Source organism: Tripterygium wilfordii, chromosome 9 (assembly GCF_013401445.1).
Source record: "Tripterygium wilfordii isolate XIE 37 chromosome 9, ASM1340144v1, whole genome shotgun sequence".
NCBI classification, from domain to species: Eukaryota; Viridiplantae; Streptophyta; class Magnoliopsida; order Celastrales; family Celastraceae; genus Tripterygium; species Tripterygium wilfordii.
Genome location: NC_052240.1, coordinates 3,158,917 through 3,181,969, shown reverse-complemented (window position 1 = coordinate 3,181,969; position 23,053 = coordinate 3,158,917). Strand labels below are relative to the sequence as shown.

General features: G+C 36.2%; 3 protein-coding genes and 1 pseudogene across 4 annotated transcripts; all 4 read left to right on the top strand.

Annotated features, from left to right (window-relative positions):
* The first annotated feature begins 352 nt into the window (after positions 1–352).
* Positions 353–1,700, top strand: LOC120006222 (xanthoxin dehydrogenase-like). Its single transcript, XM_038856178.1, has 2 exons — positions 353–513; positions 724–1,700. Exons 1-2 carry the CDS (start codon positions 452–454, stop codon positions 1,529–1,531), a joined length of 870 nt encoding a protein of 289 aa, XP_038712106.1. The 5' UTR covers positions 353–451; the 3' UTR covers positions 1,532–1,700.
* A 5,995-nt stretch (positions 1,701–7,695) lies between these two features.
* On the top strand, positions 7,696–10,255 carry LOC120006224 (annotated as a pseudogene).
* A 3,228-nt stretch (positions 10,256–13,483) lies between these two features.
* LOC120006221 lies at positions 13,484–16,934 on the top strand. 2 transcript variants are annotated; one of them, XM_038856177.1, is made up of 7 exons: positions 13,484–13,894; positions 14,236–14,573; positions 14,795–14,947; positions 15,298–15,390; positions 15,793–15,851; positions 16,269–16,362; positions 16,576–16,934. In XM_038856177.1, the coding sequence occupies exons 1-7, from the start codon at positions 13,513–13,515 to the stop codon at positions 16,795–16,797; spliced, it is 1,341 nt and encodes a 446-aa protein (XP_038712105.1). In that variant the 5' UTR covers positions 13,484–13,512; the 3' UTR covers positions 16,798–16,934. The 2 variants fall into 2 exon arrangements, with proteins under 2 accessions (XP_038712105.1, XP_038712104.1); XM_038856176.1 differs by having other exon boundaries at positions 16,266–16,362.
* Positions 16,935–19,034: 2,100 nt separating this feature from the next.
* LOC120006217 (calmodulin binding protein PICBP-like) lies at positions 19,035–22,904 on the top strand. The gene is made up of 2 exons (XM_038856172.1): positions 19,035–22,372; positions 22,520–22,904. Exon 1 carries the CDS (start codon positions 19,445–19,447, stop codon positions 22,355–22,357), a length of 2,913 nt encoding a protein of 970 aa, XP_038712100.1. The 5' UTR covers positions 19,035–19,444; the 3' UTR covers positions 22,358–22,372; positions 22,520–22,904.
* The last annotated feature ends 149 nt before the right edge of the window (positions 22,905–23,053 follow it).

The window sequence follows — 23,053 nt, the reverse complement described above, 5'->3', positions numbered from 1 at the left end:
ATATAACTTACGAGCGTCCGTATAAAAGAATTTCCGTATATATATATATATATATTCCATATATATAATTTGAAATCCAATGATTGTAATAAAACACAATAAAAATGAAGATCACACATTTGATGTGGGACCTACTGTATCTATGATTGAAAAACAAATGCATAAAGTTGATACGCATAATTAACACGCGTGTATAAGCATGATCAGCTGCGAACGCCTTTTTTTGTTAAAGGGGTGGGGCGCTTTCAATTTAAATGATATACAGGAAATTAGTGGACCGTGGACGCCGGCAAATTGATCTTACGGGTCCGCACCTCAGCCTATATATATATACACACACACACACACCCCTCTATACCCACACAAACATATCAGAACTTGTGTTGCAAAGGAAAACACATCCACCTTCTATTTTGTGCAAAAGAAATTGAGCCCAAAGGAGAAGTTCATTATGCCTATCACCACGACAACAACAAGAACCAATGGTGTTGATTCTTCCCTCCCTAGCCAAAGGTATGTATTTCTTTAACCATATAATTCCTTTGTTTCCTGTTATTTTTGGGGGTGCTCTACCTTCTTTTGATTCTCATAAAATTGATCCAACGTTGATAAAATGGACATAATTTTCTGGGTTCTCAATAGTTTCATTAATTAATTTGGCCATCCGTTTATGAATCTATTAATTTGACTTTGTGTGTTTTTTTTTTCTAAATCTATTTCTAGATTATTAGGAAAAGTGGCAATCGTCACCGGTGGAGCATCTGGTATTGGAGAGGGAATTGTGCGTTTGTTTCACCAACATGGCGCAAAAATATGCATCCTTGATGTACAAGACAAGTTAGGACAACAATTGTGTGAATCACTCTCCAATGACAACGACTCAAACAATATTTGTTACATACGTTGTGATGTCTCAAATGAGGACGAGGTTAGTCACGCCATCGAGTCCACAGTCAAAAAATTTGGTACTCTTGACATTATGGTCAACAACGCTGGCGTTATGGAACCACCAAGTCCAGACATCCGAGACTTCAACCTACAAAAGTTTGAGAAGACGATGAGCATAAATGCGAAAGGAACATTCATCGGAATGAAGCATGCAGCGCGTATTATGATCCCGAACAAGAAGGGTACAATAATTTCTACTTCTAGTATGTCCAGCGTAATTGCAGGCGTAGCACCGCACGCGTACACCGCGTCCAAGCATGCTATTGTAGGGCTTACACAAAACGTTGCAGCTGAATTGGGAAAACATGGGATCCGAGTGAATTGTGTATCTCCATATGGAGTTCCAACTCCATTGGCCTTAAGTCACATGGCTAAAGAGCAAGTAACTGATGAGGTCATAGCCGGGTTACAAAAGATGACTACAATGCTGGGTAATTTACAAGGTGTGGATCTAACTGTGGATGACGTTGCCAATGCTGTGCTTTTCTTGGCAAGTGATGATGCTAAGTATGTTAGTGGGACTAATTTGGTGGTTGATGGTGGCTTTTCATCTGTGAATCACTCATTTGGATTCTTTAGATGAGCAAATAAGGGCAGTGTTTTGTGTCTTATTTTGGTAAAATAAAAGTCATATTTGTATCCTCACCTATATATGGATGATTGATTTCATCCTCTATTTCCTTGTTACCCGTTGTTTTTTCTTTCTTTCTTATGTCCTATTGTACTATTGTTCTCGGTTCTTTATAAATAAATTGCCGTTCATAAAAAAATAAATAATAAAAAAAAAACCTAGGTTACATTTTTTTTTTATATAGAATGATTGATTTTATTGATAAGCATGGCACAAAAACAATACAACCAAGTATAATAGAGCCCTAAAACACCAAAGCAATCATTCTAACCAAGCTACAAACATGTCACTCCATAGAGCCCCCTGTTTTGCAAGAATATCAGCTACAAAATTAGCCTCTCTCCACACATGATTATATGTAATAGAAGAGAGTTGCGAGGAGAGATTTGTAGTAGCATTAAAATCCTGAGCTTTAGACCAAGGTGTATCAATTTCTTTTTGTAGCCAATTCACAACATTCAGAGAATCCGATTCAACCATGATATTACCCTTCTCCTTTAACCCAAATTTCATCGAGAACTCAAGCGCAAACCTAATTGCCCTTAATTCGGTAGAGTTGGAGTCTAGATTTGTGTCACTGGATTTATGCATAGACTATACGAAACCTTTTATAATTCAATTATATGGATTGGGGTTTGTCTTTCTTAATATTAATTACCATTTACAAGAACTACCGTCTACAAGGGAGGAGTTGATTAAAGATGAATTCTTTCAATTGGGGAATATAATTAATTCAATTATATTTAATTAATGTTGGCAGTTATTTGTTTAAATCATTATAATTTTTTTGAGTACAATACAAATACAATATATGACACACCACCAGATCAAGCATAGAAAAATACAGGTGTCAACAAGCCCCACACAGGAGGCACAAACCAAGCCCACGCAGGGGCAGACTAAGCTCACACACCTCCTTATAAATATTCAGGAGGAGGTGAGATTAGAACTCATGACCTGAAGTCAGCGACATGCTAAGTCATTATATTGTATCATTATAATTTATATAATTATAAGTGTTTTTTTAATATAATTTACATTTTACAAGTATATATGAATGGTCAACAACCGAGGTAGATGATGAGGACCGGAATGCTTCCAATGAATTACGGTGGCCACAAATATATATATATATATATATATATAGTTGGCGGGTCAAAATGAAACGTATTATATATTGAAAGCATTCGCTTACACGATTTTCACGAGTCGAAGAGTAAAAGGTTGGACAAGTCCCCGCAAATGTAGGCAGAATTTATCAATACATAATATACGGAGTGATTGTTTTTAGAAATCGAATCTATGACATCTAATTTAATTTATACTTCTATAACTGGGGGGGTGGGGGGTAAATTTTCTAGACAAGTAATTTGACTAACCGATTACGTGCAATTTGATTTGTTGGTTTGAAAATTAAGTGGAAGAACAGAACAATTGAAGAAAGACTGGTAAAATTAATATGTTGCATAGACAAGCTCCAAATGTTAAAACTAAACAAAATTAAGTCTACAAATGCATGTCAAATTTTCTTCATTATGAATCTGGTCGGCCAATAGCTTAAGGAGAATTGTCGTTACATTAACTGTCACGAAATATTTAATAATGGGATTAATTAATTTATTGTTATAATTAAGAATCAACTAATGCATGTTGAGTTGTCTTCACTATGAATCTGGCCCGTCGGCCATACTAGTTTGAGGAGGTCATGGAATTGTCATTACCAAGGTTTTTAAAACCGGATTGGTCATTAAAACGGAAAAATTTTCAGTCCACGGTTTAGAGGTTCAACCGGGATTCGACCGGATTCAATGTAATGAATTATTTATATATATATCTATATTATAGGCATATAATATATAAGAAAACTACGTATAAATACAATATATTCAAATAAAGTATAATTTTAAACCAAAGAAGTCTCATAGCAAAGTGGTTAGAGTCTTCTTTTAAAAAGCATAGTGGTTAGAGTCTTTTTTTAATGAACAAAAAATCATAAATTCAAACAAAAACAAAATTTAAAAATATTTTTGTAACTTTAATAAATGAACCGAACAATTTTTGTAGTCTTAACACTGATGGTGTAAGCAACATGGTTGGGCTTAGTATAGAGTATTGTGATCTTATCTTATCTCATTTGAAGCTTGGGCCCATCAAGAATACAAGGATCCCTGAAAGGATCACCTGATGCAGGCAGACAGCAACCATGTCTGGACTGCGTCAGTCACATTCATCAAGACTAGGGCTGTTATTGGTATGGTAAATTATCCATTGGTATACCATTACCGATCAATTGGTTACCGAAAATAACAGAAGATTGGTATACCGTTACCAATTGTTCGGTACGGTAAATTTACCGATGATTTCGGTAACGGTAACGGTAAGCAAAGTTCAAAACCGGTAAATTTCCCGATTACCGACATATATATTAAATATATATTAATATTATTTTTAGTTTTAGTTTTATTTAATTATGACCATTAGATTGATCTAATTTAATCTAGACCATTTATTATTTTTAGGGTTATCATTTATATATCACTCGTAGCAATTTCATTAACTTTAAAGCAGCGTTTGCTACATAACAAAATGCTTTGTTGGTATTGATTACATGCTTTTCTTCTCCATTTCCATTATGGTCTTTTATCTTTATTTATCTTGTTTCTTCTAGCTTTCATGCTATGGAGTTTAAAACACTTCGGATACTAAAAATATTAGAAATTAATGAAATGAAAGATTTTCCGTTATAGATTGTTGGAATAATGTTATGTGAATTCTCCTTTCTTTTTTTCTCCGATTGATAGGTATTTTCTCTTATTCACATGTAGCACAATGATCCTTCTCATTAATCTATTACTTTTATTATTGGTATTGTAGGCAAGATGAAAGTGTTGTACTTTCATACAATGACTATTAAACACAATACTACTTGATGTATTTTTTTTTTCTTTCTCTTTTTTAAATAAGTTTAAGAATTGGTAAATTTACCAATTACCGACTTACCATTACCGATCGATCGGTATACCGACCATCGGTATACCGACTCTTCCGGTAACGGTAACGGTAACATTTTTTGAGTTACCGAAAGAATTGGTATGGTAACGGTATTCCGTGTTTGGTAACGGTAACCGTACCAATAACAGCCCTAATCAAGACAACTAGCATGGATTTCCTTGGTGTTGACGTGAGAGATTAATAGCATGATTTCAGCAACTAAATAAAGGCATGACCAAGGCATGGTTTACTTGATTTCAGCACTTTAATGAGTAGAGTGATTAGTGGATAGAGATTATCAACGGTTACAATCACCCTATAGCTTAGAAAGTTAGAATCCTATTTAAAGTAGTTCTGCCTTTTATTTTCAATTATCTTATCTTGTATTATGAAAGACATTGAAAATCGAATGAAAGAGTGATTCATGAGTTCATATTCGGGGAGTTATTTTCCCATTATTCTATTTTCGTTATTGTCAAATAAACCTTCTGTGATTCTGGGCATCATCTCAATTATGTTATAATGTTCGGCTAAGTTTATAAACCACATAATTTGACTCTCACTACGCAATATGAGATTTTTGTAGTCTTAATACTTCTACGCACTTGTGGGCTTGATGATCCAAAGCCCAACAATTGGACTATTAGGGTTAGGATTGTATCCCTCATCTTGTCGGTGGTCTATCCATAAAGATATTCAAAATACATAACAAGTGGACTATATGGGTGGAAATATTGAAAAATGTCTCGGATAACATAAATATAACACTTTGACATATTGTCTGTTTTGGGCTCAAGACCCGCATGATTTTGTCCTTTAAAAAATGTGTCATGTGTTATAATGTTTGATCAAACTTATAAACCAGATCGTTTGGATTTCACCAAACGATGTGAGACTTATAAACTACAATTATTTTTTTTTTCTTTCACAGAATCAGCCGCTGATTTCATTCTGTAAATTAAACAGATCCAGAGTTGATGATGTCTTTATCATTGTTGGTATTTGGATGGCTCTCAAATATCTTGACAAGTCAGTGATTATGATTTTTGTCTAATTTGAACAAATTCTCAAATTCGTAAGTTAATTATCATAGATTTGTCTGCTTTTTCATAACCTTGTAATATCAATTTGCCTTAATTATATATTATTAGAATAATTTTTGAAATATGTTTCCAAACACAATTATATATATTCCTTTTCATTAATATATCACCAAATTATTATACTATACAATATATATTTTTCCAAATATATTTTGATTTTTATCAATCTTATTACCAACTTCTACTTTGATTTCATAAAATCACACTACCTTATCAAATACAATTAATGGGCCATGTCAATCAAATTGTGTCCATATATATATCAAAACCTACCAACAAATGCTAGATCATAAATGTATTACCAAATTATTGGGCATATTTCCAAAGATTTCAATCAATTACAATTTATTACCAACTCATTTTGCCAATTATTCAAAGCACTTGGTTATAGAAAAAAAAAAAAAAAACAACATGCCAACCCCCACTCCCCCCTATAAAAAGCAAACACATCATCTCGAGTTCCTCACAAATCCCTCCTCAAACATATATGATATATCCCAAACTTTGTTTTTCTACATTTCTATATATCAAATGGAAGGAAAAAAAAGAGAATAATACATCTTTAGGTTCTATATATTTTGTAAAAAGAAAATTCATTCAAATTCTCAATTTCAAAAATCACTTTGTTCATAAAATATCAGATCAGTAATTTACCAAAATCGACACGTCTTGCCAATACTGGAGCAAAGGGAGAGGTCGCGAATGGTGGTAATGATTTCTCAAAATTTCAATTTCAATTTCAATTTCATTTTTTTTCCCCTTTTTATAGGTTTATTAGAGAATTTGTATGTTACTTTGTGCACGGAAAACTTTAATTATATCCCGATGTTTACTAAGCATACCCCAATTTATGTTGATTTTACTTTGACCTTGTCTATTTTTAGGCCTTAGCTCCTCACACCCAGTTTCCTCTTCCGATGCAACTTCTCCCTCCTCATCCTCGTGGTCACCGAGCCCTTGTTATGACATTGGGTCTTCATCTGGAAGCTCTTGTTATATGCTCTGGATTCGGTCTAGGGATGTTTCTTAAGCTCACTTCTTCTCGTGCTGCAGAAACCGGAATTGTACATAGCAGGATGAGAGAGCTCTGAAGAGAACTCAAATTTGCAGAAGCCGCTGGAGTCGATCTCAAGCTGCTAGAAGCATCATAAAAAGCTGCTGCTGGTCCTCCTGTACACCATTTTCAGCTTGCGGAAAGTAGGTTGGACTTCCACTAGGATAAGACCGACTGGAAGTACCTTCAAGGGCTTTCCTCTTGCAGGATGAACCCAATACAACAGAAGAAGAACCTGCGCCACCACTCCCTTCCTGCACCATATAACAAGATCGCTTCCAGATCAAAATTATAAACTCTAAATTGAGATAAATTTTATATTATGTGAGGCTTCAATAACATTGTTTTGTTTGGAAATTAGAGGATTAAGAGAGAGCATTTTTTTGCTTAAAGACTAGAGGTCGATTCGGAAGTTATGGTTATTTAACTGTTGGGGTTAAAATGCACTTTTTATGTACTTTTGATGTATTTATAAAAATTTAAAATTTTTATGGGTAAATTTAATAAGGTATGTATTTAATAAATATTGGTGTGTGACTAAAGTTTCTCTCTGTGCACTCATATATGGGCCCCTAAAGCGGGCGATCATTGGCCCGGTAGCTCAGCTGGCCCAATAGGCCTGTTTGGATAGTCTTATTAAGTTCATGGGCTCAGCTCGGTCTTAAAGAAGCCCAACATAAATTACAGGTGAGCTTAAACTTAAAACCCAGTCTATATAGGCATATAGCTCCAACTATATCGGGCCACTGTATTGGTCTCAAATTTCTTTTTCCAGAGCCCGGCCCAAACTCAGCCTAGCGGTGTTTTTCTATGGACAGTCTGGTCAACGATTTGACCAACTGTAACCTAACAACTTTGTTCAATTAACGATGGCTGCAATTGGTCGCTGTAAGGTCTATGACGAGACTGTTAAGATATGATCAAATAAAGAATTCCTTGATTGATTTGATGTGCAATGACAAGTCAAAACTGGCGGAAGCTTTTTGCATTTTTACTCTGATGGCGGAGTTGGAAGCAAGACGGTCTGAAATCTGAATGCAAGGGAGTTGCAGATGAAACATGGGTTCTCTATATAAACCCATTGAAACCTCAAGGGCTTACCGTTTCAGGCATTCGAAACTGTTGAAGCAAAATCTCTCGATAAGATTATATATAAAAATCTCAACACGTTCCAACACCTCCCAATCCCTCCTAACCCAATACCTCTCAATCAATACCCTTAAAACACCTCAAACGGACAAGCACCAAACCTATACAAACCCAGACTCCCCATTTTGAGATAGAGAAAGCCCAAATAAGAAGGAAGGTTCAGTATGTCCTCCTTTGGCCCCAACTCCGATGAACTTCCCACCCAAAGGTGAATCAATTTGTTTCCCCTTTTTATGATTTTGTTTCTTGTGCTTTTTTTGTCCTGGATCAATTTGGGTTTCTGTAAATGTCGTGAAATATTTAGTGGGTCTGAATTCTGATGTGTGATTGTTTTTGGGTTTTTGAGATTAGTGAGAGCTGCTAAAGCTAATTGATGTAGTAAAACCCGTCTGATGTTGTTTTGATTATGCATCTGATTAATGTTTAAAGACTCTTCCTTTTCCTTTAATTTGTTAACTGCCTCTGTTCATGAGTGTGTTGATAAAATTATTTCTTATTATTGTAGCAATTATTCTATCTAATTTACTTAAAGGATCTGATATACAAACTTCCCAGTCTAGTTAGTGTTTTTGACCAGATTGATGAAACTACAGCCTCATGTCTGAAGCATTTGTAAACCTTAGGGTTTTGTTGAAATTTGCTGAACTTGTTCATAATTACTATCTCTTCACTTATTTGCTAATATGATAGATCAAGAAAAACAAATGATAAATTAAATCATTGCCCTTTTGCATAAGTGGAAATATGCGTGACTGGTGACTTGCATGTATTTGGCATGTTTAATTATCATCTGTATGCAGTGGGATTCTGAAAGTTCATATGGCATCAATTAAATTTAGTGAACCGAGCTAAATGATGAGCAATGTTGTGCATGCAATTCAGATTACTTGGATGCTTCACTCTTAAGCTATGTTCTGAATTCGAAATCGGTTGTGTAATTGCTAAAATATTGTACCCTGCATATCGTTTCCAGATTACTTGGATATAATTTTTCTGAATACATGTTCAGAATTTCTGAATAAGGGGAAACATTCTGATAAGAGTTTAAGATTAATCACATACCCGATTGTTATAAATTTGGGAGTTGTGTTCTTAAGTGCTTCTCCCTCGAGACATTTTGTTAATATTGGTGGCAACATAACATTACTTCATACACTTGAATCAAGATCATAATGGTTGTCTCAGTAAGAGAATCATAATATCTAATTGAGAACTACAACTATGAGCTGAAGTTGGAAAACTAGGATATACACCACTTTCCTTGTATTCTTTGGAAAGGTAAAGGGCCCCTACGTTCCTCATGCACTGCATCCTCATCTGTCTTTTAATCATTCCATCTCTAGTCTGTTCAGCCATTCTCCTCATTGGGACCTCTCAAATATTTGTCTCATCAATGAGCACAAAAATTCCTGCTTAAGGCAAATTCTGGCTCCTGCCATTACTGTAAACTACAAATTGATTTTTCACTTTTTCAGCTACCTTAAATCTGTATGAGGCTGTTCTTTCCTTTTCTTGCTAATAATCTCCAAAATACTATGATGCTGTCTTCAATTACATATCTGTGTCAACTGTACACATGTATTTTGATCCTTAAACTGGTAGATTTTCACATCCTTTAACTTCCAGTATTTTTAATGATTTGTCTTCCTTTTTCCAGATCACTAGGGAAAATGGCAATAGTCACGGGTGGAGCCACTGGTATTGGAGCGAGTATTGTGCGTATGTTCCACAAACATGGGGCAAAGGTTTGCATTCTTGATTTGAGAGATGACGGGGGACAGCAACTATGTGAATCCCTTGGTGGTGACAACACATTCTATTTACATTGTGATGTCTCAATAGAGGACGATCTTCGTCATGCTGTTGATTTAACAGTCGAGAAGTTTGAAACACTTGATGTTATGGTTAACAATGCTGGGTTGTCAGGACCAGTAAACCGGAACATCCGTGATGTGGAGATATCCGTATTGGAGAAGGTGGTTGATGTAAATTTGAAGAGGGTTTTTATTGGAATGAAGCATGCAGCCAGGATTATGATCCCGCAAAGTAAGGGGGGTGATCATTTCTCTTGGTAGTCTTGCCTGTGAGCTTGGAGGCATGGCTCCACATGCATACACTGGAGCCAAGTGTGGTGTGATTGGGCTCACCAAGAATGTTGCAGCTGAGTTGGGAAAATACGGAATACGTGTGAATGCTGTTTCACCTTATGCAATTGCGACGGACATGCTTGTATCTAAATTTCCGAGGGAGATGAAAGTTGAGGATATCTTGGCAGGATTACAAGCTAATGCTAGAAAAAATGCTAACTTGCAGGGTGTGGATGTCACTGTTAACGACGTGGCTAATGGTATTCATCCAGTGTAATGGAATTTTGGTTTCTGTATCACTGGAGATGAAATAATATTTTTGCAGACTACAAGGAAACTGAATTTGCTTGCTTTGGACTTGTATTTGCCTAATGGTAATCACTAAACTGGGCTTGTAAAAATCCCTAGTTTGGAACTTTGGATGGCATTTATATGGCAAGACATCCCATTATTAAATAACTTTCCTTATCATTCAATATATTCTTTGAACTAAAATGAATAAAATCTGGAAAATCACAATTTATTAGTTAAACAAAATCTGGCTACAGTGTACTTAATGACTTTTGTCAAAAAGCATACACAAAATGTGACCCAAAATACCCAAAACACAACCCACACCCCTGGGTTCACAGCCAGTACCATTTTATATTTGTGGGCTGGGTCAGGCATCCTGACATGTCAACGAAAGTTTGACCCGCATGACTTAAAAGTTATGTACGCGAATCAAAACATTCAAAACTCCAGTGCTTCCACTTCATTCAAGTGGCATATTAATAATTTTAACATCTATGATCTATAATTCATGATCTATAATCCATGACAACGAAACCAACCTGATGGGGTTCAGTATCCAAATGTTGAAGCACTAAGTTATAGCGGTTTCAAGAATAATGAGTTCATTTTCTAATTGTATTAATGTATGCTTAAACTAACATGTGCTCACAACCTTATTTAGTTATGTTGCTTTGTCTTTATTACCCTTTATTGCATCTCCTAGTTTGTTTGATTGGTGGGCTCATGTATGTTCAAGTTAGAGATGTTAATGGAGCGGGTTTGGGGTCGGGCTCATGTATGTTCAAATTAGGGAAGCCAATGGGTGGGGACATCTTTGACCATTCCCGTACTAGTTAAAAAAAACTCTCATTCGTCCCCGCTAAAATAGAGTTTTATATAGCAAGGATATTTGTCAAACACTAGTATTTTTGTTATTAAGTTAGAATGGGAAAGAACATTGTTGATTGTTCTTCATTAGTCATATCATTGTTGAGTATTGTTGTTTAATTACACACCAATAAAGATCATAATCCTCATACACGTTCTTCTTAGAAAATTATGAGACATTTGTTTTTCATACTTGCATCCATCTCCATCTTTTCTTGCATCTCCATCTTTTGTTCCATCAAGGAGTTGCTGAAGCCCAACCCAAGCAAAAATGTCATCTACAGTTTTACAAATCAGCTTGCAATAGCACAATCTCATCAGCTTGCAATATGACCCAGAGCCTTCTGCAGTATTGGTCAATGGCGGACTTATGAATTGGGGTGATTGGAGCACAAAACGTGGTGTAGGTTCGAGGGCAGCGGTTTCATAATTTTTTTGGGTTCTTTATGTCATGGTTTATGATTTATCAATATTGACCACAAACACAAAAACACAATAATAATATTTCAAAACAATAACACAAAAAATTGTGGTTCTTTACGTCACGAGTTAATGATTTATGAATATAGACGACAAACACAAAAACACATTAATAATACTTCAAAGCAATAACACAAAGATAAATTTGGGGTTATTTATGTCATGGGTTCATGATTCATAAATATAGACCACAAACACAAAAAACATATTAATAATACTTCAATGCATTAACACAAAAAAAAAAAAAAGTTAAGAGTTGTTTATGTCAGGGTTCACAATTCACGAATATAGACTGCAAACATAAATATTTTATTGGAATTTTTATATTAGGAGTTCATAATTCACGAATATAAATTGTAAACACAAAAACATAATAAGAGCGTGGAGACTGTGCACAAAAATAAGAGTGTGTGGGCTATACATAAAAACACAAAATAAACACAAAATACATGTGTAGGCTAAACATTCTAGGGTTAATGAGCCATGCCCCAAGTGACCCATGAGTGCGTCCATATCTAACAGTGGTGCATCAATTTGCCAACAAGTACCCACCAAAAGTCCTTCGCCCTTCATGGACTTTGTCCTTAGATAAGGCAGTTCCTCTATTCAATGGTTCGATATGTATTACCATCCAACGTATACTTTCACAAAATATTAATGTCAGTATATTTGGAGTTTTTCTCTAATAAGTAAATTTTCATTACTAAATAATCAACAATAATACAATTGTCTCCTCTTATTTTCTAGGAAGCATTCCTAAATCACACACTGAGCTCTGAAATGCTAAACTATCGCCCAGATTTGAAGGACTATTCATGTGTTAGTACATGTCTGGTTTTTTGGCAAGAAGACTGGAGAAGTGGATGTGCTTACAAACTCATAGCCATCCCCAAACGTATTTTTCAAGTTACACTCATTAAGACTAATGACATATTTGACATACTCCAAATGTATAATCATCGTCTTAAACTAATGTTAAATGTTTTTTTATTATAGAAGAAGAGGATGAGAGGCTCGAACTTAAGATATTTATGAGAATTATATATCAGTGTCATCTGAACTACTCGTGATTCTTAAAAAAAATGTATATAACTTATACGATGATTATATTAATGAAATAAATATATATGACTTATTGACTATGAATATTCAACTTGTTATTGTTCCATCACTTCTGCAACCATAAAAGCTACATAGAAGCAACAACTTGGGGTGTTAGCTATGCCCTTTCTCCACCAAGATCCGTTTACTTTTGTTTTGTTTTTGTGTTTGAATAAGGATTTTGTAGGATTTATCTTCTCGGGATTCCGGTCTCCTCCATCTGTTATCGATCTTTGATCATCCACGTTTCCGGTGTTTCCGGCTACATCTACTTGGAATTTTAGTGATGAGTTTTTAGATCTATTGGAGTTTTGGCCTCTCTTGTTGTACGGAAAGCCAGAATCCGTACAATAGATCCAAATTATAATTTGTGTGTTTGTTTCTGTTTAGTTTTTATTACCCAACTTTGACTGGTAGATTTGACTCGTTGGACAGTGGTTCGGTGGTGTCTGGTGTAATCCAGTGTCATCCAGCAATGTCTGGCGATTTCTAATTTAGTATTTGTGTTTTATTACTTTATTTGTGCTTCTTAGTCCTTAGGTTGTATGTCACCCTTATGATGGCTTATTGGATAACCTAATACAATAGCTCTTTGACATTTTTCAAAAAAAATAAAATATAAAACTATTATCAAATACTTTTCAAAAAAAAAAAACTATTATCAAATAAAATAAAATAAAATAAAATATTATTAAATTATTATGCTATAAATTATATATTATATATTTTCAAATTACTCTTAAAAATATTTGGACATTGCACTAAACACCTTGACCTGAAAACAAATCTACAGAAATCCATACGTTTATGGCGTCGCTTCAGCTTCAAAATTCGTGGCTTTCTTCGCTCTCCCAAAAGCCTATTCTTTTCCACTCCACAAACCTAACCAAAACCCATACACAAAAGCCCTTCAGCGTTTCCCTCGCTCTAAACCCATCCGATGCCGCTGAATCTTCGCAGCCCGTTTCACCAAACTCGCCAAAGCCGTCGCCGGAAGCGACCCGAGCTCCTGTAGATCCCATAAAGCTTGCTTTTGAGAAAGCCAAGGAATACAAGAAGTCTGCGCAGTTGAAGCCCAATTTGCAAACTGAGCAAAACCCTGTTGTGGATTCTGATACGGTGAAATTCGCAATGGAGAAGGCCAACAAGTACAAGCAGAACAAAGGAGTTGATGGTGGAACAAATTCAGGTATTTTGTCAAGAAATTTGGAGTTTTAGAATTGACAGAAGGGTTTGTTTATATTTGATTGAATTGAGATTGTTGTTTGATTGCCACATGGACAAGTGAAACACAAGGAAACTATGGAAGTAAACCATAAGTTATCAGTACGAAAGTATGTTTTGTGTTTTGTAATGGTTATTGTGGAATAAGCTGAATCATAAATTATCCCCTTGGTTATTGACTAATCTTAAATTGAGTTTCAGCGGGAGATATGTTATTAGGTGGATTTTGTAAGTGAAAGGATTCTGAATTTCTTATATGTTTTGGAATGCAAAAGTGATGGAGTTTATGAATAAATTGGTATTTAGGGTTGAAGGGAGAGAATGGGAGCAATTTGCGAAATGGGACTTTGGAGAAAAGGGTTGGTAAGGAGGACAAACTGACGTTATCAAGCATTGATTTCATGGGGCTTAACTTTGCGGATAAGAAGCAGGGCAGGGGACTACCAGCTGGATTGGTTCCCCTTTTAGACCCTTTTCCAGATGGAGATTTGCTTGAAGTTGAGATGATAGTAGGTGACAACAGCGGGTTTGAGAATGCCACAAGGATGAAGCCTGAGCCAGCCCAAGATGAAAATTTTGATCTTTACAAGCCCAAAGTTTCCACATGGGGGGTGTTTCCTAGACCTAGCAACATTTCGAAAACGGTATGAAGTCACTCTAAATATTGGGATATTATTCACTGTACTGGATCCTTTCATCCCTTTTCTCAAATCACTCGTTATCCAAAAGACATCTGTGAATTAACTTTCAAATTCTAAATAAGTTAGTTATTAACTCCTCCTTTTTTTTTCTTTAATTGATTTATCTCATGAGATGATTGCTAATAGTCTATTTCTGACATAGGTTTCGTCTTCTTGGTGTTTAGTTTGGCGGTGGAAAAACTATTCGCCCTGGAGATGTTCTTGAAACAGCAGAAGATAGGGCTGCTAAAGATGAGCACACAAGACAACTAGTTGCTGCTTACAAAAAGAAAGCTGGCTTAACTATTGATGCAAAGCTAAAGTCCGAGTGTGAAGAGGTAATCTTCATTAAGAAATGCCTCTATTTCTTAAGTTGTTAGGAAAAGTTATCAATGATAAGATTGCGGAACTTTTCATAATCATAACCAGTTAAACTATTGATATTAGAATATTAAGAAGCTACTATCTTTATCTGAAATTTTACTACGTTTTCTGTTAGCTGAATAACTTTTTGAGTGGCAAATAATGCTGCAAGTTCTTTGCGTTGCCTATGACCTCTTTCCTCACTTATTTTCACATTTTTTTGTACTTTCTATGCTCATTTTATTGCTTACCAATGGTTGAGAACTATATAAATTATCTTTGCCAAATTCTTAAGGTTTTTTTTTTTTTTTTTGGTGTTTTGTAGGCACTGAAGGAGGGTGATTCCTTGATGGATACTGGAAATCTTAGGGATGCAATGATCTGGTACAAGAAGGTTATGGATAAGTTGCCATTTCAGGTAATTTCACTAAAGATGTCGACCTACGTTTTGAGCAACCAATGCAACATCCTGTGCTTAATATCTCTAACTGGTTTTTATTTGATATTGAACTATATGGACATATACTTCTCTATCTCTCTATCTCCGTTGGCAGTTGAGCAATTAATTCTGGTGACCAAATCTTTGGTTTTACAGTCCAAAGTTGTTTTTTAAGAAGGAGTTGATGAGTTCTGCCAATTTTATATATACTGAAACTTGTTTTCTGCCTTCTTATATTAATTGCAAATGCCATTTTATTTGTAATGAATGATGGTCTTGTGCAGTCTCCCGTTGATTGCGAGATGTTACTTCTGTAAATTGAACAATGGTCTTCACATCTGCTTGCAAATGAATGGGGCTTTCTTAATATTGTTGTTGCAGAGTAAACTTCATGGATTAGCTGCTTTGCACTGGTCTATTTGTCAAGATTCACTCAACAGGTATATTTTCTTTCTGTAGATTTTTCTCAGTTTTGCTGAAAAATAAAATCTCATGATTAGACGTTTCATCTCCTCCATGTATATGGGGTTTCACCCATTGACAAATAGAAAAAAACCTCCTTTTCAAGTAATTATACTTACTGAGAATGTAGCAGATCCCAATCTGAATTGAGTATGTAAGTTCTCCTAAGCTATATAGCATAATTGTTGTATGATACATTATTTTTTGAGTATGTGCTATAATTAGGTAACACCTCCGAGTTGTCCCTGAACTGAATGAAGTTGTACTGCTTCATCATTCTTCTTTCTCTAGATGATTCTTGTGTATGTACAGTTTGGTGACTCTTAGATACCTGCTGGAACTGACTACATTCCTGGATTTATTTTCTTTGCTGAATGGATTTCACTGATTAGCAGGTCAAATGAGGCTCGTATTATGTATGAGAAGCTTCGGTCACACCCAAATGCTGAAGTAAGCAAGAAAGCAAGGCAATTTATGTTCAGCTTCCAGGTAACTCCTAAAGGGTGCCGGAGATTCTTTTTGTCCTGAATGCCATTATCATCGTCTAAAGGTTTTATTCTTGACAGTTTGGGTTAGCCACACAAGAATCCATAATAAAAAACTATCAGGAACCTTAGATATACTTAATACTGATACTCTACGTAATATTCAATGTGCTTGAAGTTGCATTCTGGTCCTTGAAACCTTTTTGCATTCTGGTAGGCCATGAAAATGATGAAGGTTAGAGGCTCAAATCTATCGCTGGGGAACACCGGCTACCAGAACTATTTTGAGGCATTTATTGAAGATAAAAACAACTTCCCCATAGGAGCAGCTGATGTTGAAGAAGGTACACTCAGTCAGGCCCTCCTATACATATCTTTTCTTGTTTCACCAATACTTATAGTACTTTTCATTGTCGTAAATAGAGTAAGTATGAACTAGAATATCTGAACTTGGCAGTGAGTTATGAAACTATATTTGTACATCAATTGGAAAATATTCAAGTCAGTTATTTTTTTATCTCACTCTTCTTGTGCAAGCAGCAAACTATAAAAGTAATAGCTTCTTTTGGCTGATCAATCAACTGAATCCTCGTTAAGAATTTGACAAATAGCTCCTTTCTAATCATAAAGTATAAGTTGCAAATAAATGAAGATATGTAGGAGCTAGATTAGCTAAGAAGATGCTTTTAAAATCAACCGATAATTATGAGAAACTCTTGTTTGGTGGGAAAGGCAGGATATAATGTTTGCATATGGTTTTAGTGAACAAAAAAAAGATCATTTCCCTTAAAAATGTCTAATCATGGTCCCTTAAATATGTGTGTTTGTTATACCTAAAAAGATGCAATGAACATGTAGTTCTTTATGAGCCCACTGATCCCACCTTCTCTTTAGCCTCTCTTTTTTTTAATATATATTTTAATAAAGGTGCTTTGATGCTGCAATCAGGAGGAAATCATCTTGTTTATTTGCTTCATTAGCCAATAATTAGGCTGAAAGTATTACAAAGGATCAATCACTTTTTTACGACACTAAGAACAAGTAAATCTAAAAGTAACAACTTGGGGTCCCAAAGCTCAACCTAAACCTGTCAACCACAAAAAATATAGTAGTTGGATGAAAACATAGTAATTTTTCACTTTTATTTTGCTGATAATATCCCATCTTTGGGTTTTGTTTGAGTTATATATTATGATCAAGTTGAGCCAAGCTTTGTATAGTTGGAATTTGTAAGCAATGTAGGGATGGATGGATGAACACAAGAGAGGATGATATAATAGTTGAACATTGGGCACAGGAAACAAGACATCATGGGATGTTTTGTTTTGTTTTGCAGGAGAGAATTTGATGATGGGTGGAAACATGGGGGGTTTTTGTTTTTGCAGTGCATGTGTTGTTGGTCCACTTGTGGTTCCCTCCATAAGGCTCCTGACCCCAGAAAATATGCAACACATTTTGTGATTCTTGCCTAAAGTGGGTGTCTTTCACCTTGAATCTTGGATTTTAAAGTTTTTTTTTAGTTTGGATTTGACATTTTTTTTTAACATGTTTGTGAATGGCAAGCCAACTGTGTTCAATAACCACGTGAGAAATTATATCTATAGTTTCTTCCATGGCCTTTGAAAGAAAAGATGGAACAAATAAAGATTTAAAGTTGTGGTTTAGGACATATTAGGAGTCTAAAAAGATGACCGAAAGCACTTGGAAAAGTTTGTGATCGAGAACCCAAATTGAAATGTTGATTCATTCACACTATGGAATTCCTCATCTGGGTCTCAAATACTCTGTTGAAAATTAGGTTTTCTTTTTTTCTTTCCTTTTAAAACTCGGCCTCTCATTTGAGTAGGGCAGTATCAGAATTTAAATTTCAAACCGCTATAGTTGACATGGGAAATCTTCAATTTCAGGAAAGTCAATTGTTTGTACCTGATTTGACCTAGAATTCCTTTGATAAAGAAATTCGGTTATGAAATAAATAAAATGAGGAGAAATTTAATTTTCACTGTAAATTATTTATTCAATATACTTAAGAAATTCATTCAAGGATTTTCCTTCCACATTTTTATATGAGCGGCCCAGTTCTCTCTTACAAAATTAACAATTTTCTTAATTAATTTAGACTCTTTAATAAACTGTATTATTACATGCGTTGCGTGGGCTTGATGAGGAGGAGCCGTCTGCGTCGTGGGCCCCCACTGGGCAGCTCATCTCCGCCGACTAGTCGGCTAATGGATTGTCTTTTATAAAAGTTCTACCGCCCCCAATCCAATATTTGGTGGGCACCCAGTCAACAGTTCTAAATTATAATTGATATTTTATTAGCAAAAAATTCTCTTTTTTACCCCCCTCTTCGATGTGAATTTACAATTTTACCCTCTCACCCCTTCACAGTCTTCAATCAATCCCCAACAGGATGCATACTAATAGTAATACTGCTGCATTGTGTCAATCAAACTATAAATGGATCATTACCACAAATCTGAAAGCCAACTATGGCCATCCCCAATCATCATCCAACAACTACTAACTAGTAACTATATCTGACTTGAGATGTCCATCATGAAATAATATCACACCCATACTTATCCAGGAAACCATGGGGGGTGTTTTTTTGTCTTTTCAGAATACAAGGAGTTGGAAAATCTTAATCAAGAATAGGATGCATTCTTAACCTAAAAGAAACAAGAGAGTGAGAGAGAGAGAGAGAGAGATGCAGAGTATTCTATTCCCCCATGTCACAAATGCAATAATACAATTCAGAAAATGCACAAAGAGAAGGGTCCCAAAGTAACCTGCTATTGCAGTATTGCTGGTCAGCATCAAACTCCTCTCTCAGCCTTATTCAAATTTGATCTGCCAAATCATCACCTTAAATCAAACAAAAAGAAAACCCACCCACTGAAAACCCCAACAAACCTAACCAAGAAGCATCTCAATTCTCTGCCCTTCAAGAATTCATTCCCCTTCCATCTTTCATACCACAAGAAGCCTACTTTTCTTTCACAACTTGAAAACCCATTTGCAAGGGAACCAAAAACCTTAACTTATCCTCACCTGTGATCCATGGTTTTTGTTTTCCTTTGAAAATGGTTCAAAGAAAGGCTCCCAACAAGCTTGGAATCCAAGCAGCTGATCATGTTATATCCGAGACTAAGTGGTTGGGAAACCTTGAACCAAATTCTAGTCGGCACCGAGATGGCAAGAGTAGAGGACCTGATATGAAGAAGAAAATGAAGAAGTCGAGATCAATCAAGGTTACAGATGCTGAGAGTCTACAATCACCACCTATGAGGAAAACCATATCTCAGCCTGGAAAGCCACCTCCTCTCAATGCTCCAGGAACACCAGCAACCCCACAGAAGCAGCCTGTTAGCATGACAACTGATGGATCGCCGAATTATATGAAGTCCACTAGCAGTTCAACGGCAAGAAAGGAGCGTTCACAGGTGAGTTCAAAAACTTCTCCGGCTGCTTCACATACTAAGAACATGTGCAGAAGGAGCTCGAATGGTTCGAGAGTTAGCTCAGATTCTGGTGGTAAACCAGTAAGAACTTTAGCAAGGTCATCTAGTTTGAAGCGGGTGAGAACATTAAGAAAGACTCCTAGTTTTAAGCCAATCAGAGCGACAGTGAAAAAGAGTTGCAGAGTTGCTCCTTCTACAGATATTGACGTACAAAGATCTACCTGTTCTTCAACTCTGAAGGACTCAAAGTTCCCTGCTCATCTGATGCTAAACCCTGGGGGAACTGAGGCTGAAGGAATTTCGGCCATGAAGGTTTGCCCGTACACTTATTGTTCTCTTAATGGTCATCACAAATCTCCTTTGCTGCCATTAAAGTGCTTCTTGAAGGCACGGAGGCGTTCTTTGAAGATCCAAAAGAACATGAATTTGAAAGTTCTGTCACCACGCAGAGCTAAGCCACATGACGATGAACATATGATACTTGATGTCAAGACAGGACATGATGCAGTGGATTTGAGTGGTCCAGGTCCAGCAATCTCTCCTGTGATACAAGAAGTCGGAACAGACTTCTTTATTGAAGTCTATGTCAAAAATAAGGAAGACGAGAAAGAAACGACTAAAACATGCTCACCGGAGAACAGAGAGGGAACAGCAGACTTTGCCGGAGAACTCCACGACCAAATTTTTTCGTTAGTGGGATGTGATGATAGTAGAGCAGTTGAAGAGGACTGCGACAAAGAAGCTGCAAAGAGACTTTCTGATGGATCACCATACTCTGAGATTGACTTTGACATGAATCAGGAAAAGTACGGTGATATTGTACCATTAGGGATGGATACCGTTAAGTATTTTCCTGAAGAAACGAATGTCGACAACACGACCAACAAATTCTCCGGAGCAACAACAGGAATTTGCAATGAGAATGACTTCATACAAGAATGTGATGCAGCCAATGAGGAGGATGAATCCAATTCTGGGATTACCGAAATGGAGTGGGAGGAGGGGCAATACTCCATTTTAGAGCTTGTTACTGAAGCTAACCATGCAGTCCAAATATACGATGAAGCTGCTGCAAATGTTCAGACTGGATCAGAAGTTAAGCACCATGACTTCCATGAAGATCCTGTAATGAGATCAGGTCACACTGTCGGTAACTCCAGTGAGGACATGCAGGCTGAAGAAATACCTCAAGATCTTTTCGAAGAACAAAGTACATCCTTTGACATGCAATCTGATTACAGTGATTATGAATCAGACGGAGTACTCCAAAATTGGGAGAATCTCGAATTCGATGGGGGGTGTAATGGAATGGTCCAAGAAGTTTCTCCCACTGAAGAAGCATGCGAGGGAACAACTATCATGGAGGAGGAAGAAGAAGAAGTTGAAACAGATCTGATTGACACTATGGTCAACTCTATAGAAGAGCCAATTATGGAACCAATAATTGAAACAGCAGAGGTTCTGGAAAATGGAATTCCTGGAACTGAAGATGAGATTCTTGATAGCAGCTGTATTACTAAAGTGACAACTGAAGGTTCATACGAGCATCATGAAAATGAAACTTCCCAAGATAATGATGGCATCACATGCCTTCAGAACCAAACCTTCAATTCTTCAGAGAATTGCAATAAAATAGATCCAAATGTCAAAAACAGCATGCCCAATTCACAGCAGGAAGTCCCTCGGATAGAAGACAAGGAACAAACTGCTGGCTCAAAATCACTTGTTGACACTGAAATTTCATCCCACGGTTCACTTGAGGCTGACCAAGACAAGCTGGAAAAAGAGAAGAACCAAAACCAAGAGCTGGTCGAAAGTAGGCGGCTTGATGACATTGCTGAGGTGTGTATCTTAATTCAGGATACAGTTGATGCAAGTCTTGAAACTAAGTCAGATGGTCAGCACAAGATCTCTGATCCTGACATCACTGTCCCCTTGGAGGAAGATCAAGGTGAAGCACAGACCAAAAACTCAAGTTCTGTGCAATATAACGAACAGAGTAAATCAGGAATGAAAGCATCTTTAGCTGAAAACAGCATTGGAAGAGTTGACAAACTGGTGGAAGAAAGTACAAATTTAACCATGGCAGAAATACAAATCACGGCCAATTCTATAACTAGTGCAAAATCAGGGAGCACATTCAGGTACATAAGAAGCAATCACAGCCAGAACCAGCCCAATACCTGCAGCAGTGAGAAATGGACAATTAGATGCAAGGGACATATTGAGGACACAGAGGAACAGAAGAAGTTCAATCCCAGAGAACCAAATTTCTTGCCTGAGGTTCCTGAGCCAGAAGGAGAGAAGGTTGATCTTAGACATCAAATGATGGATGACAGGAGAAATGCTGAAGACTATCTGCTTGATTATGCACTTCAACAAGCTGTCACCAAGCTAGCTCCAGCCAGGAAAAAGAAGGTGGCACTACTTGTTGAAGCTTTTGAAACAGTCAAACCAGTAGCCAAATGGGAAACTCCAATGAGGCGTGCACCAGCAGGTTTTGCTCATACAAGAAGCATTCAAGCATGTAGTTGAAGGTGTTTTATTGAGGTAACTACAGATCTCAGTATTTTCTGAAGTCATTACATCTTCTTTCTTTATAAATTATTAGTTTATTGCTTATAACTCAACGTTAAGTTTAAATTACACCCAGCTGACAGTAAATGAGTTCATTAATTAATTACTTTTATTTTACAGGTTATCATCAAGAGACAGCAGTTATGATATGTTGAAGTTATAATGAGAACCAGTGAATTATTCGTTATCATTGTCTCAAGGCCCATCCTTAGGGGAACAAACTACTGGATTTATAGGCAACTAACTTGTTCCCTGACAAAGCAGCATGTGTAATAGCTCTATCATATTTCAACTCAAGACCTAGACTGTGTAAGTGAAGTGCAAATGAAGAGACTCGGCACAGTATTTGTAACAATGGTGCTGCATGTGTCATGTTCTTTACTGAAATGAAAATGGTCTATCCTTTGTTGTTTAGGAGGCACCCTACCTCCAAATGTTAGAGACATATAATGTCTTTCTTATACAATGTTGTAATAATAATTATCTGACCAATCACTATTTTTAATCTCCTTATCTAATGAGTAATCATCAGCAGGCTATACATTCTGCAGAGATAACTGGAGAAGGGATATTTGATAACCGAAGTGACTACCAATCTCCTTTCGTAAAATTAATGCACAGGTAATGAGATAACCAGAAAATGAATTGACAGTT